This window comes from Bos indicus x Bos taurus, chromosome 26 (assembly GCF_003369695.1).
Source record: "Bos indicus x Bos taurus breed Angus x Brahman F1 hybrid chromosome 26, Bos_hybrid_MaternalHap_v2.0, whole genome shotgun sequence".
Classification (NCBI taxonomy): Eukaryota; Metazoa; Chordata; class Mammalia; order Artiodactyla; family Bovidae; genus Bos; species Bos indicus x Bos taurus.
This window is the reverse complement of record NC_040101.1, coordinates 16,891,349-16,917,499: the sequence shown is the minus strand read 5'-3', so window position 1 is coordinate 16,917,499 and position 26,151 is coordinate 16,891,349. Positions and strand designations below refer to the sequence as shown.

Here is a 26,151-nt window from a genome sequence, read left to right as displayed (position 1 = left end):
ACAAGTTTTCACGGGCCACAACAGCAGCACATTATCAGCCTCGTTGAGAAAGCTGTAAGCAGGCCCCGGAACAGCTATTTTCTGAGACCTCTATTATATAGTATTCGGCAATCAAACCCATCTTTCCTCCTTTTAAAGTGTATCTCAGGACTTCCTAGGTGGCGCTTCAGTTCAGCTCAGTTCAGTTCAGTCCAGTTGCTCAGTTGCGTCCGGCTCTTTGCAACCCCATGGACTGCAGCTCCCCAGGCCTCCCTGTCTATCACCAACTCCCAGAGTTTATTCAAACTTATGTCCACTAAGTCAGTGATGCCATCAAACTATCTCATCCTCTGTCGTCCCGTTCTCCTGCCTTCAATCTTTCCCAGCATCAGGGTCTTTTCAAATGAGTCAGTTCTTCACATCAGGTGGGCAAAGTATTGGAGTTTCAGCTTCAGCATCAGTCCTTCCAATGAATATTCAGGACTGATTTCTTTGAGGATGGACTGGTTGGATCTTCTTGCAGTCCAAGGTACACTCCAGAGTCTTCTCCAACACCACAGTTCAAAAGCATCAATTCTTCGGCTCTCAGCTTTCTTTATAGTCCAACTCTCACATCCATACGTGACTACTGGTAAAACCATAACTTTGACTAGATGGACCTTTGTTGGCAAAGTAATGTCTCTGCTTTTTAATATGCTGTCTAGGTTGGTCATAACTTTTCTTCCAAGGAGCAAGCGTCTTTTAATTTCATGGCTGCAGTCACCATCTGCAGTGATTTTGGAGCACCCCAAAATAAAGTCTCTCACTGTTTCTAATGTTTCCACATCTATTTGCCATGAAGTGATGGGACCAGATGTCATGATCTTAGTTTTATGAATGTTGAGTTTTAAGCCAACTTTTTCACTCTCTTCTTTCACTTTCAGTAAGAGGCTCTTTAGTTCTTCTTTGCTTTCTGCCATAAGGGGTGGTATCATCTCCATATCTGAGGTTATTGATATTTCTCCCAGCAATCTTGATTCCAGCTTGTGCTTCATCCAGTCCAGCCTATCTCTTGATGTACTCTGCATATAAGTTAAATAAGCAGGGTGACAGTATACAGCCTTGACGTATTCCTTTCCTGATTCAGAACCAGTCTGTTGTCTCATGTCCAGTTCTAACTGTTGCTTCTTGACCTGCATACAGATTTCTCAGGAGGCAGCTCAAGTAGTCTGGTATTCCCATCTCTTGAAGAATTTTCCACAATTTGTTGCGATCCACCCAAAGGCTTTGGCATAGTCAATAAAGCAGAAATAGATGTTTTTCTAGAACTCTCTTGCTTTTTCCATGATCCAGCGGATGTTTGCAATTTGCTCTCTGGCTCCTCTGCCTTTTCTAAATCCAGCTTGAACAGCTGGAAGTTCACATATTGCTGAAGCCTGGCTTGCAGAACGTTGAGCATTACTTTGCTAGTGTGTGAGATGAGTGCAATTGTGCAGTAGTTTGAGCATTCTTTGGCATTGCCTTTCTTTGGGATTGGAATGAAAACTGACCTTTTCTGGTCCTGTGGCCACTGCTGAGCTTTCCAAATTTGCTGGCATATTGAGTGCAGCACTTTCACAGCATCATCTTTTAGGATTTGAAATAGCTCAACTGGAATTCACCTCCACTAGCTTTGTTCATAGTGATGCTTCCTAAGGCCCGCTTGACTTCGCACTCCAGGATGTCTGGCTCTAGGTGAGTGATCACACCATAGTGACTATCTGGGTCATGAAGATCTTTTTTGTACAGTTCTTCTGTGTATTCTTGCCACCTCTTCTTACTATCTTCTGCTTCTGTTAGGTCCACACCATTTCTGTCCTTTATTGAGCCCATCTGTGCATGAAAAGTTCCCTTGGTATCCTAGGTGGCACTGGTGGAAACGAATCCACCTGCCTACGCAGGAGATACAAGAAAACACAGGTTTGATCCCTGGGTCAGAATACAAAAAGCCACATGTGTATGATTCCATTTATATGAAATGTCCATAATAGGTAAATAGAAATAGAAAGCAGATTGGTACTTCCTGGGGGGCGATGGCACCCCACTCCAGTACTCTTGCCTGGCAAATCCCATGGGCGGAGGAGCCTGGTAGGCTGCAGTCCATGGGGTCGCAAAGAGCTGGACATGACTGAGCGACTTCCCTTTCACTTTTCACGTTCATGCACTGGAGAAGGAAATGGCAACCCACTCCAGTGTTCTTGCCTGGAGAATCCCAGAGACAGGGGAGCCTGGTGGGCTGCCGTCTATGGGGTTACACAGAGTCGGACATGGCTGAAGTGACTTAGCAGCAGCAGCAGCTAGCAGAAGGGGTGAATATGGAGTAACTGTTTAATGGGTACAGAGTTTTCTTTTGGGGTGATGATAATGTTTTGGAACTATATAGAGGTGATGGCTGGACGATGTTGTGAATGTACTTATCATTTGCTTTGAAATGGTTAATTTTATGAATTTCAATTTAAAAAAATCTGTACCAACAAGTTTTGTCCTGCACTTAATTAAGCTGTAAACTTTAACCTGGTGAGGAGGTTTATGATAAATCTTTAACTGGCTATGGTCAGCCAGCATACTGGGCTCTTGCCAAAGAGGAAATCAATCATACTTGAGTTTTACGTCAGTGTCTCAGATCCAGTACTCATTAGCCAACATCAGCTCATTGACTCTATTCCAAAGATAGGAAGAAGAAAAGAAGGGGTAGAATGTCAGTTTCAGTCTTTTCATCATGTGACCAGTCACTTAATACACACACAACTGAGAGTCACACCAAGGGCAAACTGCAAGGAGGCTTCAGTCTGGAATGGGCCTTTTAGTTTTTAAATGTAACATTATGCTATTTTTGAGGTGCTTTTGTTTTAAATAGGTAGCACATACACATGATTAAGTTTTTTTCATACAATAAAAATAATTCCTTTCCTTCTGCATCTCCCAGCGACTCCTGCCTCTCTTCTGGAGAAAAGTACTAAGAGTAATTTCTCAATATCCTTCTGGGAACAGACTATAGGAATATACAACTATACCTATACACAACAATCCTTTGAAGAGCTAAATCATTACTGCTGCTGAAAAGTTAAACTGGGGAATAACCACTCTTCAATCATTAAAATTCTAGTTTTATTGATGAGCTGCCATTTATAAGATGTCTTATTACATAAAAGTCACATCTAATGAAATGAAAATAGCAAATAACACAATACCAGTAACTTTCCAACCCCTGAAACATTTTTCCTACCCATGTTCACTTTTTGTCCTGAGTTGGACCCATTTCCTACAAGTCAGGAACTTTTCTTTTCTTGCCACTGAGATAATCCAGGTTCTGGTTAAGTGAAAAAATAATGTCACTCTGGGATCTTTATGTCTGACTCCTTATTCTAAGAGATTTCAGCCTGAAAAATCTAACCATTAATGCTCCGTTTTGCAACATACCTTGTCCTTCTGCAATGAATCTCTGGCTACTATGTAAATGGCAAACTCTCAGTAATACAATCCACACCCAATAGAGCAATACTGGAACTTCCATGCCAGGTTAGCCTCTGTCCCTCGAGGCCATGGGCTGGCACCCTCAGCTCCCAGAGAGGTGAGGCCTGTCTCAACCTCACACTCAAAGTTGGGAAATAATCCCCTGACACTTCTACTTAAAAAAAAACAAACACATGATTCCTTCATCAGCCAAATTATCTAAAGCAATAACTCCTTTCCCTTTTATAAAATAAGAGGACACATTTGCAAACAAGATGAGAAGATGAATGTTTAATTCTGCCAATACCCCTTGCCCTCATGCACCCAAGCTGTACTATGTAATTTTTACAAAACCACAAGAGCCATGTCACCATCATCATTCAAGTAGCACGCAGAACTCAACATTCTGGACCTGGGAGCTGAGATTGACTGCCTCAAAGGCTCTCCTGGGATGGCAACAATTTACCCACTAAATGAACATTCATGTACTTGCTACATGCACACTGCTATTCATAGGGACAAAAGAAAAAAAACAAAATCAAACCAACAGTCCTTGTCATTAGGTAGCTCATAATCTGGCTGGAGAGATAAACGTACAAAGAACCAGTTAGGCTATACAGTAATAACCGCCTCAGTAGAAATGCACAGCACAGTTTTGACCAGAACACACGTGAGCTGGCCCTGTAGCCAGGGGCCTAAGCAAATTCAAAGCTTTCAGCCTTGTGTGTGAGACACTCAAAAGAACAAATGATTTTTGACAAAAATATACAGGAACAAAATGTTATGGGAAGAATTTATTAGAAATTATACATGTGCCTAAGCACTTAGAGCTAAATCCAGAAGCATGTCCACCAAAATGTTAATAGAGGTGATCTCACTGTGATGGGGTTTCAGGTGATTTTAATTTCCTTTTTTGTACTTTTCTGTAAATTTGTATTGTTTTACAATGAATATTTAAACCCATTCTAAAAGAGAAGATTGTTATTAGCTCTGTTCAGACATTAAGATGGCTTTGATTCAATTTCCAGAATATTTGTCTGGGGCTTTATGTGCTAGACCTTGTATAAAAGAGAAACACAGCAGGGTCCTTATCTTTAATGAGTTCATTATCTTGGTGGTGGAGGTGGGCACACATCTAAACAGTTAAAATGCGACAGACCACACATCAGTGTTTATTTCTTAACTGTGACAAACATATCATCCTAATGCATGATGCTGGCTGTGTAATGAAGAGTTTGGCTGGTGCCTGAAATACAACAGGTGCACAAAGAAATGTTCATTGAATAGATGAGTAACATCCATATCTTTCTTTGACATCATCTTTTCATTCATCTTTCTCATCTTTTCTCATAGCCACTGCCACAATCGATGGTCTCCTCAGCTCTGATCACTGAGGCCAAATCACTGATTTTGCATATCACCATTGCCATCAGTGGGGCTTCCCTAGTGGCTCAGCGGTAAAAAATCCACCTGCGATGCAGGAGGAGGCTTGGAGACATGGGTTTGATCCTTGGGTCAAGAAGATGCCCTGGAGAAGGAAATGGTAACCCACTCTGGTAAATTTGACTGGAAAATCCCATGGACAAAGGAGCCTGGCAGGCTACAGCCTATGGGGTCACAGAAGAGTTGGGAACGACTGAGTGACTAAGCAACAATTGCCATCACCACCTTAATCTTTCTGGAACATTGCTTTCCTCTGGTCATCCTCCAGGCTAAGCCAAGCTCCACATTGCCAAGCTCCTCAAGGCCTACAGAAGCCTAGTCCCCTCGTTCCAACTTTCCAACTTCTCTTCTCAGAAGGTGGAAGAACAAAGTCTTTGCCTGGGTCCCCCATGTGCTGTTTTAATAAGTAGCCTCCCCACATTAAGACTGTTCACCCCTGTAGTATCTTATTTAATTCTCATAACAACCCTTAAGAGTAACTATTATCCAATTTTCAGATGCAAACCTGAAGGTTCTGAGACAAACAGTAACTTGCCCATTGCTCCACGTCTAGGAGAAGGCAGGACCAGGAGTCAAAGCCAGGCTCTGGAATATAGAGGCCACATTCTAAACTGTTAGCTTATGCACTCTCTTTCCGTTCCTTTCCAATTCTAAATTATCTCCAAGCTCAAGTTCTAGTCTCATAACTTCCTTAAGGAACGATGGTCAACATCTGGATGAGCTTATTAGGTGTCATGCATCTTTTAAGTACTTTCACTTATATAAATCCCCACAACAACCCAATGAGAAAGGAACCATTATTGTTTCCCATTTTATAGACAAAGAAATGCAGGTAGAGATTGAGTTCTCAAGGTCACACAGCATTGTAGAACCGGGATAAACACTATCAATCTATCCAGAACCATACTCCTTAGCAGTGCCCTGCCAAGCCTCCTCTGCCATCCTACCATCCAGCAAGAAACTGTCTCAAGAGGGGGGCTGATCTGTTTTGGAGACTCTGCCATAAGACATATCACCATGAGCCAAAATCCAACAATCCATGGATTGTTTGTATGCATGTGTTCCTGCCTTCATTGGTTTTACATATTGGTAGAAAATATCAGATGAACAGAAAAGCCAGCCACCGTGAACACCAGAGTGAAAAAAAAAAAAAAGCACAGTCACAAAAAATTGAGACTGTCCTACACAAAAATTCATGTCATTGCCTAACTAGTAAGTTCTTGTTTTATAAATATTCAGTACTTTTATCTGTTCACTTATTTAATCGCACAAGGTAGGTCCCTATCGCCATCCCATTGTACAAATGAGAGCCTGAAGGATGGAGAGGTAAGGAGATGACTAGAGCCAGAGCGTGACCCAGGCAGTCAGACGCCAGCATCAGATTATCACCACTCCACCTACAGTCTCAGCAGACAAGCCCGCTCAACCCACAGATGCTTTTTTGAGAAAGAACATAGATAGAAGAAAAATTATAGTGCAACTATTAAAAGCTATTGCACCAAATAGAAAAGTGAAATAATTGAAAAATTCATCCTCCCCTTTGAAAACATGTGCGTGACTGTTTATCTGAAAAGATTTCTATTCAGTCCGAGTAGACCATTGCTCCAATACCTGTGGGAATTCCAACTGCAGTCGGAACAATGACAGCGCTGTACAGGGTGGGTGAAGGGGAGGAAGATGGCTTTGGATGTATATGTGCGTGGGTGTTCATCGCATCAATCTGCCAAACCCACACACAATCAGACACTAGTCAGACACCCTCTGAAATGGAAAGGGTGATTGTAGACAGCAACCCACTTCTGCTCGGATGCCTGAAATAGAACGGAGCTGTGCAAGAAGCAACATCCAAACCCAATTCCCTGCCCTCTAGATTGTCACACGTCGACTCTCCCTCACACGGCTCCATAACCCATGAGAACCTGTCCCTCAATTACTGGCAGATACAGGAAAATGGAGTGGAGTTAGGCTTTACAGGAATGTCAATAACCTTCTGGAAGAGTGTCATGCTCTCTGGACATACATTTCCATTTCTAAAGTATGAATCAGCTAGACATGGGCAACTGATTTTTTCCTTAATAGTAAAAGCAGTCTAACGAATGGTCATCATAACCCTGTGAGGCAATGTTTACTATTATCTCCATGATATATAATGTTTGTTGCTTATTGCATTAGATTGTACGAAGCAAAAGTTTTAACTAATTCAAGGGCAATCATCTTTCATTGCAGGTAGTGTGTGTCTAGGATTCACTTCCTGATGGTTTTCATTCACCAAACCTCGCTACCCCAGGGAGTAGGGGAAGCGCACAGCCTTTGGGGGTGGACACTCAGGTGAATCCGCAGACAAGTCAGAGCATTGCGCCAAAGCTCAGCAACTCATCCTTGGAAGTCAGAGAGATACCACACTGTGAGATAAATATCAGGGATGGTAACCTGGCATCTGGAGCCTGGGTCCATATCCCAGCATCACCACTGTGTGATCTTGGGCAAATTATTTAACCTCTGAAGAAGCTGAAGTTGAATGGTTCTATGAAGACCTACAAGACCTTCTAGAACTAACACCCAAAAAAGATGTCCTTTTCATTATAGGGGACTGGAATGAAAAGTAGGAAGTCAAGAAATACCTGGAGTAACAGGCAAATTTGGCCTTGGAGTACAGAATGAAGCAGGGCAAAGGCTAATAGAGTTTTGCCAAGAGAACGTACTGGTCATAGCAAACACCCTCTTCCAACAACACAAGAGAAGACTCTACACGTGGACATCACCAGATGGTCAATAGTGAAATCAAATTGATTATATTCTTTACAGCCAAAGATGGAGAAGCTCTATACAGTCAGCAAAAAAAAAAAAAAAAAAGACCAGGAGCTGACTATGGCTCAGATCATGAACTCCTTATTGCCAAATTCAGACTTAAATTGAAGAAAGTGGGGAAAACCATTAGACCATTCAGGTATGACCTAAATCAAATCCCTTACAATTATACAGTGGAAGTGAGAAATAGATCCAAGGGATTAGATCTGATACACAAGAGTGCCTAAAGAACTATCGACGGAGGCTCCTGACATGGTACAGGAGGCAGGGATCAAGACCATCCCCAAGAAAAAGCAATGCAAAAAGGCAAAATGGTTGTCTGAGGAGGCCTTACAAATAGCTGTGAAAAGAAGAGAAGTGAAAGGCAAAGGAGAAAAGGAAAGATATACCCATTTGAATGCAGAGTTCCAAAGAATAGTAAGGAGAGATAAGAAAGCCTTCCTCAGTGATCAACGCAAAGAAACAGAAGAACACAATAGAATGGGAAAGACTAGCGATCTCGTCAAGAAAATTAGAGATACCAAGGGAACACTTCATACAAAGATGGGCACAATAAAGGACAGAAATGGTAAGGACCAAACAGAAGCAGAAGATATCAAGAAGAGGTGGCAAGAATACACAGAAGAACTGTACAAAAAAGATCTTCACGACCAAGATAATCACGATGGTGTGATCACTCACCTAGAGCCAGACATCCTGGAGTGCGAAGTCGAGTGGGCCTTAGGAAGCATCACTACAAACAAAGCTAGTGGAGGTGATGGAATTCCAGTTGAGCTATTTCAAATCCTAAAAGATGATGCTGTAAAAGTGCTGCATTCAATATGTCAGCAAATTTGGAAAGCTCAGCCGTGGCCACAGGACTGGAAAAGGTCAGTTTCATTCCAATGCCAAAGAAAGCTCAAACTACTGCACAATTGCACCCACCTCACATGCTAGTAAAGTAATGCCCAAAATTCTCCAAGCCAGGCTTCAACAGTGTGTGAATCATGAACTTCCAGATGTTCAAGCTGGTTTTAGAAAAGGCAGAGGAACCAGAGATCAAATTGCCAACATCCCTTGGATCACTGAAAAAGTAAGAGAGTTCCAGAAAAACATCTATTTCTGCTTTATTGACTATGCCAAAGCCCTTGACTATGTGGATCACAACAAACTGTGGAAAATTCTGAAAGAGATGGGAATACCAGACCACCTGACCTGTCTCTTGAGAAACCTGTATGCAGGTCAGGAAGCAACAGTTAGAACTGGACATGAAACAACAGACTGGTTCCAAATCAGGAAAGGAGTATGTCAAGGCTGTATACTGTCACCGTGCTTATTTAACTTCTATGCAGAGCACATCATGAGAAATGCTGAGCTGGATAAAGCACAAGCTGAAATCAAGATTGCCAGGAGGCATATCAATAAACTCAGATATGCAGATGACACCACCCTTATGGCAGAAAGGGAAGAGGAACTAAAGAGCCTCTTGATGAAAGTGAAAGAAGAGAGTGAAAAAGTTGGCTTAAAACTCAAAATTCATAAAACTAAGATCATGGCATCTGGTCCCATCACTTCATGGGAAATAGATGGGGAAACAGTGGAAACAGTGAGAGATTTCATTTTGGGGAGCTCCCAAATCACTGCAGATGGTGACTGCAGCCATGAAATTAAAAGACGCTTGCTCCTTGGAAGAAAAGTTATGACCAACCTAGACAGCATATTAAAAAGCAGAGACAGTACTTTGCCAATAAAGGTCCGTCTAGTCCAAGCTATGGTTTTCCCAGTAGTCATGTATGGATGTGAGAGTTGGACCATAAAGAAGGCTGAACGCTGAAGAATTGATACTTTTGAACTGTAGTGTTGGAGAAGACTCTTGAGAGTCCCTTGGACAGCAAGGAGATCCAACCAGTCCATCCTAAAGGAAATCGGTCTTGAATATTCACTGGAAGGACTGATGCTGAAGCTGAAACTCCAATACTTTGCCCACCTGATGTGAAGAACTGACTCATTTGAAAAGACCCTGATGCTGGGAAAGATTGAAGGCAGGAGGAGAAAGGGACGACAGAGGATGAGATGGTTGGATGGCATCACTGACTCAATGGACATGAGTTTGAGTAAACTCTGGAAGTTGGTGATGGACAGGGAGGCCTGGCATGTCCACGGGGTTGCAAAGAGTCAGACACGACTGAGTGACTGAACTGAACTGTGGCCCTTGGTTTCTTCATCTGTGAAAAGGAGATAGTTAGTGCCAACCTTTAGGGTGGTCATGAGAATTAAATAAGTTCAAATTTGTAGACCAGCTACGCAATGCCTGATCACATGAGTACTATGTGAATGTTTGAAGAAGACAATAAAATAAATATAAAAGTGAGAAGAATTATTATAATGTGGAAGGAAGCACCAAGCAAGGTGCCCAAGATATCACAGGCATCCCACTGGGAGTTCTCCCTAAAGCAGAGCAATACAGACATGGCGGCCCCTGCACTTCTACAGAGTAAGCACAAATGGAGGCTGTTTTGTGCAAATTCTCATCACATTATTAACTTGTCTTCTGTTGATCACTCTACTTCTTCTCTCCCTTTCTCACTGTCTTTATCTCCTATTCAGTGATGATGGAAAACCAGCCACAGAATGTGAAATAAAATTTCAGTTCAGAAGTGCAAACATTTTTGAAAGAACATTTCAAAGGAAAAAGAAGACCTTGGCTTTCTAATTTCATCACCACTGTGAACATATCAAAGAAGGGTTTCTTCTTTTTTTGCTTTCCTTTAGGAAACTTTGCCAAGTTAAGAAATTAAAAAAAAAATAAGAATCAAAGTAAAATCAGGATAGTTTTAAAATACAGGGTATTTCTTAAAGAACTGCGAAGAACAGTGTACTGTAATTATGTTCCAATGAATTTTAGAAACTTGCTGAAAATTCCCTTGCTGTTGTATTTGTGTGCCCGTCTCTTTTGGGTATTTTGCATGTGTGTATCCATATATAAGAGTTCTCTTTTTGACAGACACTCACACCCACATGCTCCAGAAATGCTATTTGAGTACTTATCTAAATAGATGAGTACTTGTTAAAAATAAAAATGTTCTGACCAAAAGAGCAGCACAGAGAAAAGGGTTTCATCCATTGAGAGCAAAGGAGAAAAGTGAAAAAAAAATAGAATTTGGACCAATAATTTGTATGTATACAATAAATGTCAAATATAACATTACAAATGTAATGAATTTGAGTATGATACATTTTTACACTTAGAATTTTAATTGCTTTTTTATGTGCATGATGACTATTCATATACAAGAAAACATAGGTAAAGCAAAACCATGTTTAATAAAAATCAGAATAACCATTTTGGTGGAGTTATGATTAGAAATATGTTCCCAAAAATTACATGAAGGAAAAGGACCAAAAGCCTTCAAAAATATCTTGGTTCTATTTCTTAAACCGAACAAAGAGGAGTCTTGGATGAAACAAAGACAGCCCCAAGCCAGGAGTCAGGAGACCTGGCTCTAACAAGTTACCTATGATTGGGTCATTTGTGTGACTTTGGGCCCGAATTTCCTCACCTATCAAGAAATACAGCTGGACTAAAGGACTGCACAGAATCTGAGGACACAGTCATTCCTATTCTAAGCCTAGGGATATGATCCTGTTATAGTTGTCATCCGATCCTGGGACTCATGCAACCTTCTTTTTCTTTGCTTTTCTTTTTTTAATTTTTTTTTCCCCCAGTGTGGACCATTTTTAAAGCCTTTATTGAATTTGTTACAATATGGCTTGTTTTTATGTTTAGATTCTTGGCCAAGAGGCATGTGGAATCTTAGCCCCCTGACCAGGGATTGAACCTGCACCCCCTGCATTGGAAGGTTGAAGTGTTAACCACTGCACTGCCAGGAAGGTCCCAATCCTCTTTTCCTTAACTGTACTGAAGAATTCCTTCAATGTTTACAGTAACATACTTTCAAAGCAAGCCCTCTCAATCAAGGGGGTCGGAGTGCCTGTTCTCACCCCAGGTCACCTTCCCGATGACCTTCATAGGCAGAGTAGGTAAGAAGAGTGAAGGACCTGAGACTCTCTAGTGGTCTAGGATTGTGCTCTGTTTGGTAGCCCTTATCCTACCCAGGCTGCTGTTATTTAACAAGAGGGCAGATAAATCCACATGCTAAGGATCTGATCATGTGTATTGAATAAGATGCACTAATACATTTCTTTCTTTTTTCCCAATGGTCAAAATCCAATTTCTATGCAAATGCTTTTGGGTCATAACATTCTTATTTTTAACAGGTATAAATCTACTTTAACAGGAAGATTTGGAATCGCTGTTATAAATGACACAAAATTCCTCCAGAGCAGAAGAGGCTTATCTCATTCTTAGGTGCTGAGACTGGCAGGGCTTCAAGGCATGTGTTCTCCAAGGACAGGCACAACCCACAGAAACGGAGGCAAACCTCTAGTCCATGTCCTAATGCCCCAGGAAGGAGAGGGAAGGAGAGCTTGGTGCTCTGAGTTCAGAATCCCTCTCAGTTCATCTTGAAGTGACCCACTCAGTGTTATTTACTAGAAGAAATACTTCAATTGGCCACTGTTTTTATTTGGAGGGAAATTGGTTTTCTTTGGATTCCTATAGGTCAGACAAGCCCTTGTCATCAAAAATCACAAATCCCATGGGTATGGACAGCTTGTCCCCATATTTCTTCAGATCTATCCTTAGGTAACAAGAGAGGTTTCTCAGATTGCCCCATACAAACATAGACCCATTGCCCTGCTTTTTCTCCCTGTGTTAATCTTCTGTGCATATTAGATATATTTGTACTCTATTTATTGTCTATCTACCCCACTAAAAAATAAAAATAAAGATATTGAGTATGTTTTGTTCGCTCTATATCTCCAGTGTGAGCAACATGCATTGTAGGTGCTCAGAAAATTATCCATTTGATGAATAAATGTCAGAAACCCTCCAGGTGGGAGACTTCCCCAGCAGTCCAGTGGTTAAGACTCCGCCTTCCAATGCAGGGGGAGTGGGTTTGATCCCTGGTCAGGGGTGTGGCCAAAAAATAAAAAAATACATAACCAACAAGGACTTACTGTAAATAAATAAATAATTAATTAAAAAAGGAAAAAAAAAAATCCTCCAAGGGAATAAAGAATAGTTGAGGATAGTAAGGAATAATTTAAGAGTTAGCATAAACCACCACATTCACCCAAGGCACAGTGGGGATAACTTTTTAACACACAGCAATATCAGTCACATCATCACTAAATGCGCTCACAGTTTAACTCCATGCCCAGAGAGGGACACTTCTGATGTAACACATTATAATTCTTTTTCCTTCATTTACCATCAAAATGCACAGTTGAATGTCCAATTCTCTTTCTTTTCTTCTGAAAGAAGGGAGACACCTCTCTCTGCATTGCCTTTAGTGAAGGCTTCTTTTTTACAATGAAAATGCCTTACATAGGCCTACTCTTGACTCCGGCTACCAGAGTTTCTCAGAAGGGAAGGTACCTCCCTAAGCTGCCTTTGAGGAATGAAGGAATTCATGTCAACATGTGGCTGGGGCACTTACTGCCAGAGCAGGAGGCTTCTTTAGGGCTGGAAGACATCGGCTGTGCGCAGAGCTGGCAAAGGCAGTCTCTCCCATTGAACGTGACTCGGTCTCCGGGTGGAAACGGGCGCCTGGAAAGACATTGCCCTGAAGGTTATTGTGGCAATTTCATCCCTTTCCCTCACTCCTTCTGCTTTGCTGCCCTCCAGTGCCAACTCATTACTTGGAGGAGCACCAGCCAAAACGTCTGAAATGCAGTCTGAACCAAGCCGGCCAGCTGGATCCAGTCCAAACAAACAAACGCGCCTCATTTTAAGAGGAAAGAAGAATGCACAGCTTCTACAGGCAACCAGATAGTAAATGAAACCATTTACCTCCACTCCTTCGTGGAGGGACGTTCCGGCAGGTCACCTAGCAGGGCACACACAGTAAAATCTTCCACTTCCAAATTGAAATACTACCATGAAGAAATGTTTGACATGTCATGAATTCCTATTCAAGCTTAAGGTGCCTCCAAGAGAACTGGTCATACAGGGCAAACATTAATTCTTCACATTCCCTAGACCTAAATGAATACGATGCTGAATTAGACATTGTCGTGCAGTGGGCAAAATGAATACCTCACACTGCTAGGGACTCAGTCCCTTGTAAACCTGGATTAAATATGAAAATGCTGTAAGTATCTGTTTAAAAATTAGTATTCACTTCCTTTCAGAGAATATTTCCTTTCACATTAGTGAAAGCGCAAGTTGCTCAGTCTTGTCTGACTCTTTGTGACCCCATAGACTATACAGTCCATGGAATTCTCCAGGCCAGAATACTGGAGTGGGTAGCCTTTCCCTTCTCCAGGGGATCTTCCCAACCCAGGAATTGAACTGGGGTCTCCTGCATTGCAGGCGATTCTTTACCAACTGTGCTATCATATCTGTTTAAAAATTAGTATTTGCTTCCTTTCAGAGACTATTTCCTTTCACATTAGACATTCATCAATAAATAACAGCACATTTTTTTCAAAAACATTGCCTTCTGCAGGTATGTTATGTTTCTTCTCCTCCCAGCAGGCAGATAACTTAAAAAAAATAAGTTTAATTAATAGCCATATGACAGTTTCCATGCTGGCTCACCCGCCATTGGCCAATTTGCCAATGATCTTCAACATGAATTTTCATATGTGTGATTCTGTCAGTTAGGAAACTTAAAATTCATAAGCCAAACATCGCCACCCATCTGAGTCAGAAGCAAATTCAGGCTTCTGGACATGAATTTTATGTTCACAGGTACTTTAAGTTGCCCTTCATCACCTAACAGTTGGTGATTAATCGTCCTGCACACACAGGTTGTGAAACTGGGTTTAAAACAACTCCACAAATGTGCTTGGTGCCAGTCATCGAGGAGAGCTTTAAATCACACCCCCAAATTTTAGAAGTGCTGGGTTGAGGTGGTCTCCTTGTGCCATGTTATTTTCCATCGCTCAGATAAAGCCCAGAGAGGGTAAGTGACTTGCATGGATTGACCACCTAGGGAGAAACATGCCACAGGCAGGGGTGGGTGGTGCCCACCAACCCAGAACTTGCTCTCTCTTCAACAATCAAGGTCACACTCTGGTGGGTGCCAGCCAGCCTATCAATTCACACTCATCAGTTAAAGCCAAACAAACCTCCAGCCTCCTCTGTAACAAGGCCATCAGGAAGTGAAGGATCTGTTGATATAATAAGCATAGTTTCTTTGCCTCTGATCAGGGCCAGGGCCAGAAGGAGGCCAGCAAGGCACTCAGGATACAGCACTTAAGGAGGTCCCCACTCTCAGGAGGACCGCATGACCTGGGAGTGAGTACCCCGTTTAAAGTGTGTGCCCAGGTACCTCCCTGGCCTCACCCCTAGTCCAGACCCTGTGTCTGATTTAGGCTTATATTTCTAGACTTGAACCCCACACAGATCCACCATAGAACAAACCAGAGTCCAGTTCTCAACAAGGGGCAAGATGCTCTGAATTTTGAATTCTGTTATTTCATAAAGGATCCCTTTCATTTTCCTAAGTCCTCTGCCTACATGGGTTCACTTCCTTCTGTTATTTGCATGAATGTTTGTGATAAAAGAGAGTTGGATTTAGAGTCTGAACATGTGAGTTGAAATATTGGCTTTGTGATATGAAGGACTGGGAAAATCCCTTAGACTCTGGGTCTCAAAGTCACTCATAAGTAGGGATAGGAATTGCTGATTGACCTCACAGAATTGTTGAAAGGGTTAAATTAATTTCTACATGAATGCAATTTGTAAGTTGTAAAGGTGGCCTCCCAAGTAGGAAGAATTGGTGTCATTAGGCAGCACCAGCAGCTTAGACCATCAGTAGCAGGCACCTCTCTGTTGGCTCAAACCTCCAGAGACAGGGCTATAGCTGATGACTGTTTTACCAACCTGAAGCAATGATCTCTCAGGGCCAAGATCAGGAAGGCTCTTAGAGTTTACCTGGGCCAGGGCCTTCTAACCTTTTAAAAAAATTTTAATTGTAGGATAATTGCTCCATGATTTTGTGCTGGCTTCTGCCACACAATCACTCAAATTAGCCACAAGCATACATACATATGTCCCCTCCCTCTTGAACCTCCCCCAACCCGTGCCTCATCCCACCCCTCTAGGCTGTCACAGGGTATCCCTTGAGCTCCTTGTGTTAATACATAGAAACAGATATTTTTAAAAGACCCTTCCTAAGCTCCAACCTGGTGATCTGTGACAACCTAGAGGGGTGGGGTGAGCTGGAGTTGGGGAGTAGGAGGGAGGTTTAAGAGGGAGGGGATATATGTATACTTATGCTGGATTTGAGTTGCTGTATGACAGAAATCAATGTAACATTGTAAAGCAATTATCCTCCAATTAAGAAAGGAAAAAAAGAGACCCTCCCTTGGGGATTCCAGTGACCACCCAGGTTTGGGGAATCACTTTTATCTAATCCACAGCCTCTCATCTTACAGACAAGACAACTGCCATGGAAAAGTTAGCTTACAGAGGTCTCAAACCAGCTCAGAAAAGAGGACCAGAAACAGGGCTTCCTGAATGCCAGCCCAGAGTTCTCAACCAGACTGTGGGCGGCAGCTTGAATAGCGAGAGGTCAAAAGGAAACTTTGCTGTTGATTAAATACAGAAAAAATTCAGCTCATTAACCCAGAATTTTAAAATTATGACTTAAAAATACATAATTGAGAAATGACCTAATAGCTACAAAAAGTTACTAAAATAATTTGATTATGAATATTTCATCTAAATCTTATGATGATTCATCCAATGAGTATTATCCAGCTAATTAATTGTATAAAATCAAATTTACCCTTCTAGAGTTTACATTTCTCTGGCCTAAAAACAGGAAATACTGGAAAATAAAATGAACTGAACTACAGTTTTTACAAAAGCATAGCAAAATTGAATACATATGATCAACATCATACCAAAAGGCATGGAATTACTTGATCAATATGGGCCAACTAGTTAAATTCCCTCTTCTCTCTGATTGACCATTTTAATCAAGCTGCTTTGTGAAATAAAGATTTAACCTTGGTTGATGATAGATACTTATAGAGGAGGGGTTAACAACTTTTCCCCCGAAAGATCAGATTGTAAATATTTTTTTAGACTGTGCAGATCATAAGGTTTCTATCTCAACTACTCTACCACTGTCACTTGGAAGCAGTCATAGACAATATATAAACAAATGGGCATGGCTGTGTTCCAATAAAACTTTATTTACAAAACAGGTCTAATTTGATACGTGAGGCCATTAGCTCTCCCTGGCTATAGAGCAAATGAGATAATTTTACACACCCACACCCACACACGTAAGAGCTGATACTTCCAAATAAGCTTCATCTTTCCAAGTATTTATGCCATCTCCTCCCATGTTTCCACTGCTCAAAATGTCTCAACACCTGGGGCTGCTTTCAGATTCGGCTCCCAGCCACTTAAGATCAGTCACACTATTTAGTGGAGGACATTCCATATAAAGTTTCCTAACTAAATTGCTTTTTAACTAAGCCTGATAATACAGTAGGAAAACAAAAAATCTAAAAGTGCATCAGAAAAAAATATATACAGAGAAATATACGATATCACTTATATGTAGAATCTAAAAAAAATGATACAAATGAATTTATTTACAAAAACAGAAACAGGCTCAGACACATACAGAACAAACATGGTTCTCAAAGGGGAAAGGAGAGGGGAAGGATAAATTAGGAGTTTGCAATTAGCAGATACAAACTACTATATATAAAATAGATAAACATAAAGGTTCTACCATACAGCACAGGGAACTATATTCAATAACTTATAATAATCTATAATGGAAGAGAACGTGAAAAATAATGCATATAATATAAATAATATAGTATATATATACAACATAAATAATACATATTATATATATATATATATGAAGAAAGTGTGTTAGTCACTCAGTCATGTCCAACTCTTTGTGACCCCATGGACTGTATGTAGCCTGCCAAGCTTCTCAGTCCATGGAATTCTCCAGGCAAGAATACTGCAGTGGGTTGCCATTTCCTTCTCCAAGGCATCTTCCTGACCCAGGGATTGAACCTGGGTCTCTGTATTGCAGGCAGATTCTTTACCACCTGAGCCACCAGATAAATAATATATATAATATATAGAGATATAACTGAAACACTTTGTTGTACACCTGAAACTAACACAACATTATAAATCAACTATACATCAGTAAACATATTTTTTTAAAGGAAAAATATTTTAAGACTAAGTACAACTCAAGACCAAAGCGCAGATTCCAAGCTCTGAGAGCAGAATCCAACACTTCCCTGTTGGCGGAAGCCACACTTACTTGCAGATTGTGCAGGCAAAGCAGTTGGGATGGTAGGTCTTGCCCAGGGCGGTCACCACCTCTCCTTCCACAAACTCCCCGCAGCCATGGCATCGTGTGCCATACATCCTCTGGTAGTCCAGGGTGCAGAGATACTCCCCGTTCTTTATGAAGAAGCCCCCCTGGGCCAGGTCACAGCCACACACTGTGGACAGACAAGTTCACATCTGGTCACAAGCTGCCAAGCTACTGGGCAGCATCGCCTTCTACCGCATGCTGCTAACTTACTCTATGATCTCAGCAGTATGGGGTTCGGGGTGGGGAGGACTGGTACAAAGAGCTATTTATTGTTGGGCTCCAAGTTCTCTCTTGCCTCCCTCCCCCTTTGTTTCCCTTCCCTTTGGGAGCTATGCAATATCTCATGCAAGTAAAATCCATTGGCTAGGTCTCAACAGCCTTTGCGATACATCTAAGATTCAGAGATAATCAGTCTTTGATGGAAAGATACCTTTGGGTCATGCTGTCTCTCATAGGAACAAAACTGTCTCTGGCAGTGCTATTTAGGAAAGATAGACACTGCTTGCCCACACAACTGCTTGGTTTGGCCTAAACTGTTACTGAGCTGAGTAATAAATTCCCACTCTACCAAAAGCAGGAGCTGAAATGTCCAGTGTCTATTTTTTCACACTCTGGAAATACTTTCCCATAGTCGTAAAACATTTAGGCATTTAATTTTCTCTTGGTGCAGCAAATAGGATAAGTCCATTATTTATATATTAAAGAGTGAGATAAAAATGAACAAGCCACAGAGGAAAGAAAAGGGAACATGTCCAAGATAAAACTGTCATTCCGGACCTCAGCACATGCAAAAGAGGATTTTGGCACCTCTTTCAAATCTGCACAGCTGTGGAGCATGGAGATGGTGTGAAAAAGTAGGTCCTGAAATGCCAGGTCTGCATGTTCAGACAAGACCAGGGCAGGACTCAGCAGCTTGTCCAAGAACAAAGCCAAAGGCGGCTCCTGAGAGTGAAGACTTTCCATTGACAAATGACCGGGAAATAACACCAAAGCTGGAAATCTCTGTTCTTAACCTCTGTATTCCCAAGGTTGGTTGACTCCTATACAGTTCAGATCCTTAGGCAAAGAATCCAGGATCCATCTTGATTATTCCTGCCAGCAGCTGGAATAGGCTTTTAGCTGGGGTAAGGATGAACTGAATTCAGTCACTAAATAGTTTTCCTAAGGACCTGCTAGAACACACCCAGGGTTCCTCTGGTAAGTTCCCATGACCCATGAAAGCATCTAGATGAACTAGTGTTGAGCACAGTAAGATTTTGATGCATTCGGATAGAATCTTACACTCCCACCCCAGCTCGCAGTCTCTACTAATTGCAACTACTGAGGATATTCAAGGTGACACAGAAGCTACAACAAGCTTTCCAGTGTGGGTTCATCTGTCTGTTTAGGTCCACACTCCACAGCTATGACCTTCTTCTTTGCAGTTTATAATCAAGTAACCCCAGATGATGGCCTGAGTCCATCATGCTGAAAATGACCATATAAACTCTGCTGTGATCACATTACCTGGAAACCAGCTCGTTTACCACCTGCTGCCTCCCTAACTTGCCAGTGCCCCCACTGTTTCCATTCCTGCCTTTTCCTACAAAATGAGTCCTGTGGGTCAAGGCAACTGAAGTTAAGACTAACCTCGCTCTAATTGCAAATTCCTTCAACAACAATAAACACAATCCTGAGGGTCACAGGACACCTTAGAGATTTCTCTTCAGTATTTTTCTATGTATTTCTTAATTTTCACACAAGACAACAAGGCACTTTATGGTTAAGAGTCTTCAGCTTCACTTCTTTTGATTTGTAGAAACCTCTAACCACGGAATTTAACGAAAGGCTGGGAACCAATTTTTTAATTAAACTGAATCCACTTCAAATTTGGCAGACTCCTACCAGTTTCACTCCTTAGTGGCGTGAAGTAGTTCCAATGACTCAGTTGCTCTTCCAAACTCGGGTCTTTGTCAAAACCATGACAGGTGACAATATAATGCATTTGGACTGCTAATAATTTCCTTTAGTTTCTCCTCCAACCCCCTAAGGTAGATAGAATGTAAAAGTTCACAGATCCTTTATAAAAAGCTCTGGTGGCAACAGGGTCATCCTTATGTACATGCAGATTGTAGGGATGGCTTCAAAGCTAATTCTAAATGTTTTAGACATCCCTGTACCCACCGCTTCCTTAGGGTATCTTTCCAGGCTCTCTAGTTCACATGGTTTTGAGAAATTGACACATGCTCTCCTTTAATAATAAAGTCTTAGTTTATATGAACATAATATAGCCTTAAAAGTGATTTTGTAATTACTGTTGAGAGATGCCAAACTACAATCAAACTATGCCCTTTGCAATTTGATTTGGCTTGGTCCTTCAATTCAAGGCAGTGGCTCAAATGTGCTTACCAAACCGTACCATTGTTTCTGGTGGTTTATACCCGAGGAAACTAGCATTTGAAAACAGACTCACAGAGGCAAGGGTCATGAAGGCATACACAGCGAGTAGTGGGAGGGGAGGTCTATACTGCTCAGACCTAAAAGCACTTAACAACACATTACATTCCCAAAGAACGGACTAGTTGGGACGTAATCTCGGACCTTTCCCTCTTTCACTTCTCCAGGAATACTCGCCTATTCCTCCTCCTCCTTCTCCTCCTCTGGTCACAACTTCTCAGTCTCCTTGGCCACACCCTTACAGGCAGGTAACTCCCATGGACATTACCTTCTTCCTCTAAAACATAAGTCCTCCCTGGAAACAGGGCTTCCCAGGTGACACTAGTGGGAAAGAACCCACCTGTCAATGTAGGAGACATAGAGGTGCAAGTTCGATCCCTGTGGCGGGAAGATCCCCTGGAGAAGAGCATGGCAACCCTCTCCAGTATTCTTGCCTAGAGAATCCCAAGGACAGAGGAGCCTGGCGGGCTACAGTCCATGGCGTCACAAAGAGTTGGACACAACTTAAGTGACTTAGCATGCACACACACTTTGGAAACAGATCTCATCCACTCTTAGAGCTTCAACTATGATTGCAAAGGATTCTCAAGTCAATGTCCATGTGACATCTTCCCCACCCTGGGCACAGACAGCACACTTATCTGAACACAGAATCATCCAAAAAAACTCTATTCTCTCAGCTTCTCTGCCATCTCTTCTAAACGTTCTACTATTCCCTCTTCCAATAAAATGGTAGCGCTATGCGTTCTCCCACTCTTAAACCCAAATTTTCAACTGGCCACTAAATCCACTGTGTTTTCCTAGGAAAACATTTCTTTGATCCATTCCCTCCTCTGCCTTCTTATCACCTCTACTCAGATCCTGGCCTTTAGTATCTCTTGTGTGAAAACAGTTTTATTACAACAGTGTTTGTACTGGTAGAAAAAAAAAGAAACAGACAAACCTGGGAATAACTCAACTTTCCATCAGTAGAGCAAGAGTTGGATAAATTATGATATATCCAGTCTGTGGAGATAGGTCAGATCAATATCTGTAACCTAGAGGTCTGTCCATGATAAATTGTTAAAAGAGAAAGTTTCACAAAGAACTTCAACAATCCCTTTTTTCAAAAGTCTACTTATGTTTTTACAAACAAGGAAAAGTGAGTTAACACCAACATAGGATTATTAGTGGGTTATCTCAGCAGGATGAATAACTATTCACATTTCATTCACATACCTATGTGTCGGCTCACTTTTTAAAGTTATGTAATTCTGCTAAACACACATAACATAGAATGGACCGTCTCAACCATGTTTAAGTGTACAGTTCAGTGACAGCACATTCACCTGGCTGGGCAGCACCATCCCCATGTATCCACAGGACATCTTTCATCCTGCAAAACTGAAACTCTAGACCCATAGAACAGCACCTCCCTAGTCTCCCTCCCTCCCCCAGGCCCCTGGAAACTGCCACTCTAGCTTCTATCTCTATGAATTTGACTGCCCTTGGTGTCTCATCTAAGGAGAAACTCACTTTATGTTAAGAAAAATTATCAAAAACATGTCCGAAAGGTGGAGGAAAGAAGCATGTTCTCCAGGGTCATGCTGGAATTCTAAGAGCTCACACAGAACTATTTCGTGACCCAAGGCACTGGATCTGTGTTTGACAAGATCTTTACCTGGGTTCAATCCGTGGGTTGGAAAGATCCCCTGGAGAAGGGAGAGGCTGCCCACTCCAGTATTCTGGCCTGGAGAATTTCATGGACTGTATAGTCCATGGGGTCAAAAAGAGTCGGACACGACTGAGTGACTTTCACTTTCATTTTACTACTAATCAAAAGCCCAGACTTTGAAAGTTAACTGTAACTTGTAGGTTCTTGTCCAATAGACGTGCAGACGATTTCAGTCCAGGTTTACTATCAGCTCCCTGTTAGGCTGCTGATCAGTTTTATATTTAACCCTGGCATCTTATCCTACATCCTTTGTTTTTCTTTTCTCTTTTGGCCACATTGCACAGCATATGGGATCTTAGTTCCCGCAGGGATCGAACCCACATACCCTGCATTGGAAGCACAGATCTTTAACCACTGAATCGCTAGAGAAGTCCCTGACATCCTTTCTTGAACACCTTTAAACCCATTCCTTTGGTTCTCCTTTGAGTTGGCTTTACATTCTACTAGTTCCCTCATTAATGAGTTGACTAAATCTCTGGTTAACGTTCATTCTATATTGGTGTCCTACTGCTGCTGCTGCTAAGTCGCTTCAGTTGTGTCCGAATCTGTGCGACCCCATAGACAGCAGCCCACCAGGCTCCCCCGTCCCTGGGATTCTCCAGGCAAGAACACTGGAGTGGGTTGCCATTTCCTTCTCCAATGCATGAAAGTGAAAAGTGAATATGAAGTCACTCAGTGGTGTCCGACTCTTCGAGACCCCATGGACTGCAGCCTATCAGGCTCCTCCATCCATGGGATTTTCTAGGCAAAAGTACTGGAGTGGGGTGCCACTGCCTTCTCCGATACTGGTGTGAGAGTCATATATTTAACTTTTTTGAAAATTACACTTTGACAAAGTGTAATTAACCAAAAATGAAAACCAAAAGTTAACCAAAAATATCTAAAGGTGAATCATAAAAATGTTAAAAGGTGGGAGGGGTGCTTCCCTGGTGGCTCAGTGGTAAAGAATTCTCCTTCTAATGCAAGAGACACGGGTTTGATCCCTGATTCAGGAAAATTCCACACACTGAGGAGCAACTAAGCCCCATGTGCCACAGCTGTTGAGACTGAGAACCACAGCTCCTAGAGCCTGTGCTCCTCAACAGGAGAAGACACCGCAATGAGAAGCCTGAGCACCGCAACCAGTAGCCCATGCAGCACTGAAGACCCAGCACGGCCAAAAATAAATTAAAAAACAAATTTTTTAACTAGAGTTTAAAAATAAAAATCACTGTAAAAAAATGTTTTTAAAGTTCAGTCTGTTTATATTAATGACTTAGCAAATGCTTTTAACTGGTGGCACAAAGCAAAACTTCAAAACTTCCCACTCAAATGACCACACAATCCCAATTAGGTCGAACTTCAGTAGGCTATCTTTAGGTTTTTACTTTTGGATCTCTATTTGTCTCTCCTTTGATTAAAAGTTAACAAACGCCCAGGGAAAAGAATAGATTCCTTTCATTTTTTTTTTTTTTTTTTAAAGAGCTGCCAATGAAAGAGAATTAATTGCTTTCTTCTTGATGATCAATTATTTAAAACATGTCCCACTCAAGGCCTGCCTGAATCTTGCCTCCTCTGTTACCACTAAAGCATGGCCACAAACAGTCATATGTCTCATAAAAGTTACACTCTTGAATTCACTCTCTACATACCAGTGAATACCATTAAGTATTTAACTAGGAACATGTACATCAAAACAATTTAATATGAAAGTTGTGAAATTAATAACAGCACATTTAAAAATCTTACATGTTAAAAAAAGAAAACTTAACAGGAGCTTGCCTGTGTTGTAAAAATACCACAGAACAGGAAGTGCACCAAGCACGGAGGTGTCAGATTAAGGGGGAAAACAGTGTCGTGTTTTAGTGGCACGAACAGGGTTGTAGTAGCAATTATTTCTTCAACTTTCTAAAAACAGAAGTTACATTTTCAGTTCAGTCGCTCAGTCGTGTCCGACTCTGCGACCCCATGAATCGCAGCACGCCAGGCCTCCCTGTCCATCACCAACTCCCGGAGTTCACTCACACTCACATCCATCGAGTTAGAAATGCCATCCAGCCATCTCATCCTCTGTCGTCCCCTTCTCCTCCTGCCCCCAATCCCTCCCAGCATCAGAGTCTTTTCCAATGAGTCAACTCTTCGAGTGAGGTGGCCAAAGTACTGGAGTTTCAGCTTTAGCATCATTCCTTCCAAAGAAATCCCAGGGCTGATCTCCTTCAGAATGGACTGGTTGGATGTCCTTGCAGTCCAAGGGACTCTCAAGAGTCTTCTCCAACACCACAGTTCAAAAGCGTCAATTCTTCGGCGCTCAGCCTTCCTCACAGTCCAACTCTCACATCCATACATGACCACAGGAAAAACCATAGCCTTGACTAGATGGACCTTTGTTGGCAAAGTAATGTCTCTGCTTTTGAATATGCTATCTAGGTTGGTCATAACTTTCCTTCCGAGGAGTAAGCGGAAGTAAGTAATTTCATGGCTGCAGTCACCATCTGCAGTGATTTTGGAGCCCAGAAAAATAAAGTCTGACACTGTTTCCACTGTTTCCCCATCTATTTCCCATGAAGTGGTGGGACCGGATGCCATGATCTTCGTTTTCTGAATGTTGAGTTTTAAGCCAACTTTTTCACTCTCCACTTTCACTTTCATCAAGAGGCTTTTTAGTTCCTCTTCACTTTCTGCCATAAGGGTGGTGTCATCTGCATATCTGAGGTTATTGATATTTCTCCCGGCAATCTTGATTTCAGCTTGTGTTTCGTCCAGCCCAGTGTTTCTCATGATGTACTCTGCATATAAGTTAAATAAGCAGGGTGACAATATACAGCCTTGACAGACTCCTTTTCCTATTTGGAACCAGTCTGTTGTTCCATGTCCAGTTCTAACTGTTGCTTCCTGACCTGCATACAGATTTCTCAACAGGCAGGTCAGGTGGTCTGGTATTCCCATCTCTTTCAGAATTTTCCACAGTTTATTGTGAGCCACACAGTCAAAGGCTTTGGCATAGTCAATAAAGCAGAAATAGATGCTTTTCTGGAACTCTCTTGCTTTTTCCATGATCCAGCAGATGTTGGCAATTGATCTCTGGTTCCTCTGCCTTTTCTAAAACCAGCTTGAACATCAGGAAGTTCACGGTTCACGTTCGAGGTCAGGGGCGATGGCCGAGAGGAGCTACCCCACACCCGAGACCAGGGGCAGCGGCTGGGAGGACCAAACTAGTTACATTTTAGGTTGCAACAAAACTCATTTCAGAGACATTCTGTCTGTCAACTAGTTCATACTGCCAGAAATTTAGGAGCATAGGTAATATTTCAAACTCCACCTAAAGGTTGCTTGGAGGTAAAACACGAGACATCTTCATCTAGATCAGGAGATTGGACATCTCTGCTGGTCTCATTGTCGTTTTAATCCATGAGTGAGAGAGGGAGGGATGTCAACTCCATGTGATCGTTTTCAATTTAGCTTTGAGCAACGTTAAGAATTCTTGCTGGGGGCCAGGAGCCTAAGGTGGGTTCTTTCTTGTCTTTTGTAGGGCAGACGCTGGCTTTGTGGTTTGGCACTTTGCCAGCCGGTCAGCTCATCACAGCTCTTCTGAATCTGCCCCAGGGAAGTGGAGGCCCTGCATGCCAGGACCTGGGTTTCACCCGCTCATTTCAGGCGTTAAGGACCATGTGCTTTCTGCCCCTACCTTCCTTCCTCCCCCCTTCCCTCTCTCTCTCTCTCTTCTTTCTTATTTTTTACATTATCTTTTTTATTTTTTCTTTCAGTTTTATTGATACAGTTCACACACTCCACTATATAAGTTTAAGGTGTACAGCATAGTGATTTGACTGACGTACATCATGAAATGTCTATCACAATAAGTTTAGTGAACATCCTATATCTTACATAGATATAAAATTAAAG

The 26,151-nt window shown here is 41.8% G+C and overlaps 1 protein-coding gene across 21 annotated transcripts in view; it reads right to left on the bottom strand.

The window, feature by feature from the left end:
• ABLIM1 (actin binding LIM protein 1) overlaps positions 1-26,151 on the bottom strand; it is a 329,063-nt gene that overhangs the window by 117,460 nt on the left and 185,452 nt on the right. For all 21 annotated transcript variants that reach the window (XM_027528374.1, XM_027528369.1, XM_027528376.1 and 18 more), the window contains 2 exons: positions 18,063-18,246; positions 13,242-13,351 (listed from right to left, as the gene is read on the bottom strand). In XM_027528374.1, the coding sequence (XP_027384175.1) occupies positions 13,242-13,351; positions 18,063-18,246 (294 nt within the window). The remainder of the gene's footprint in view (positions 1-13,241; positions 13,352-18,062; positions 18,247-26,151) is intronic.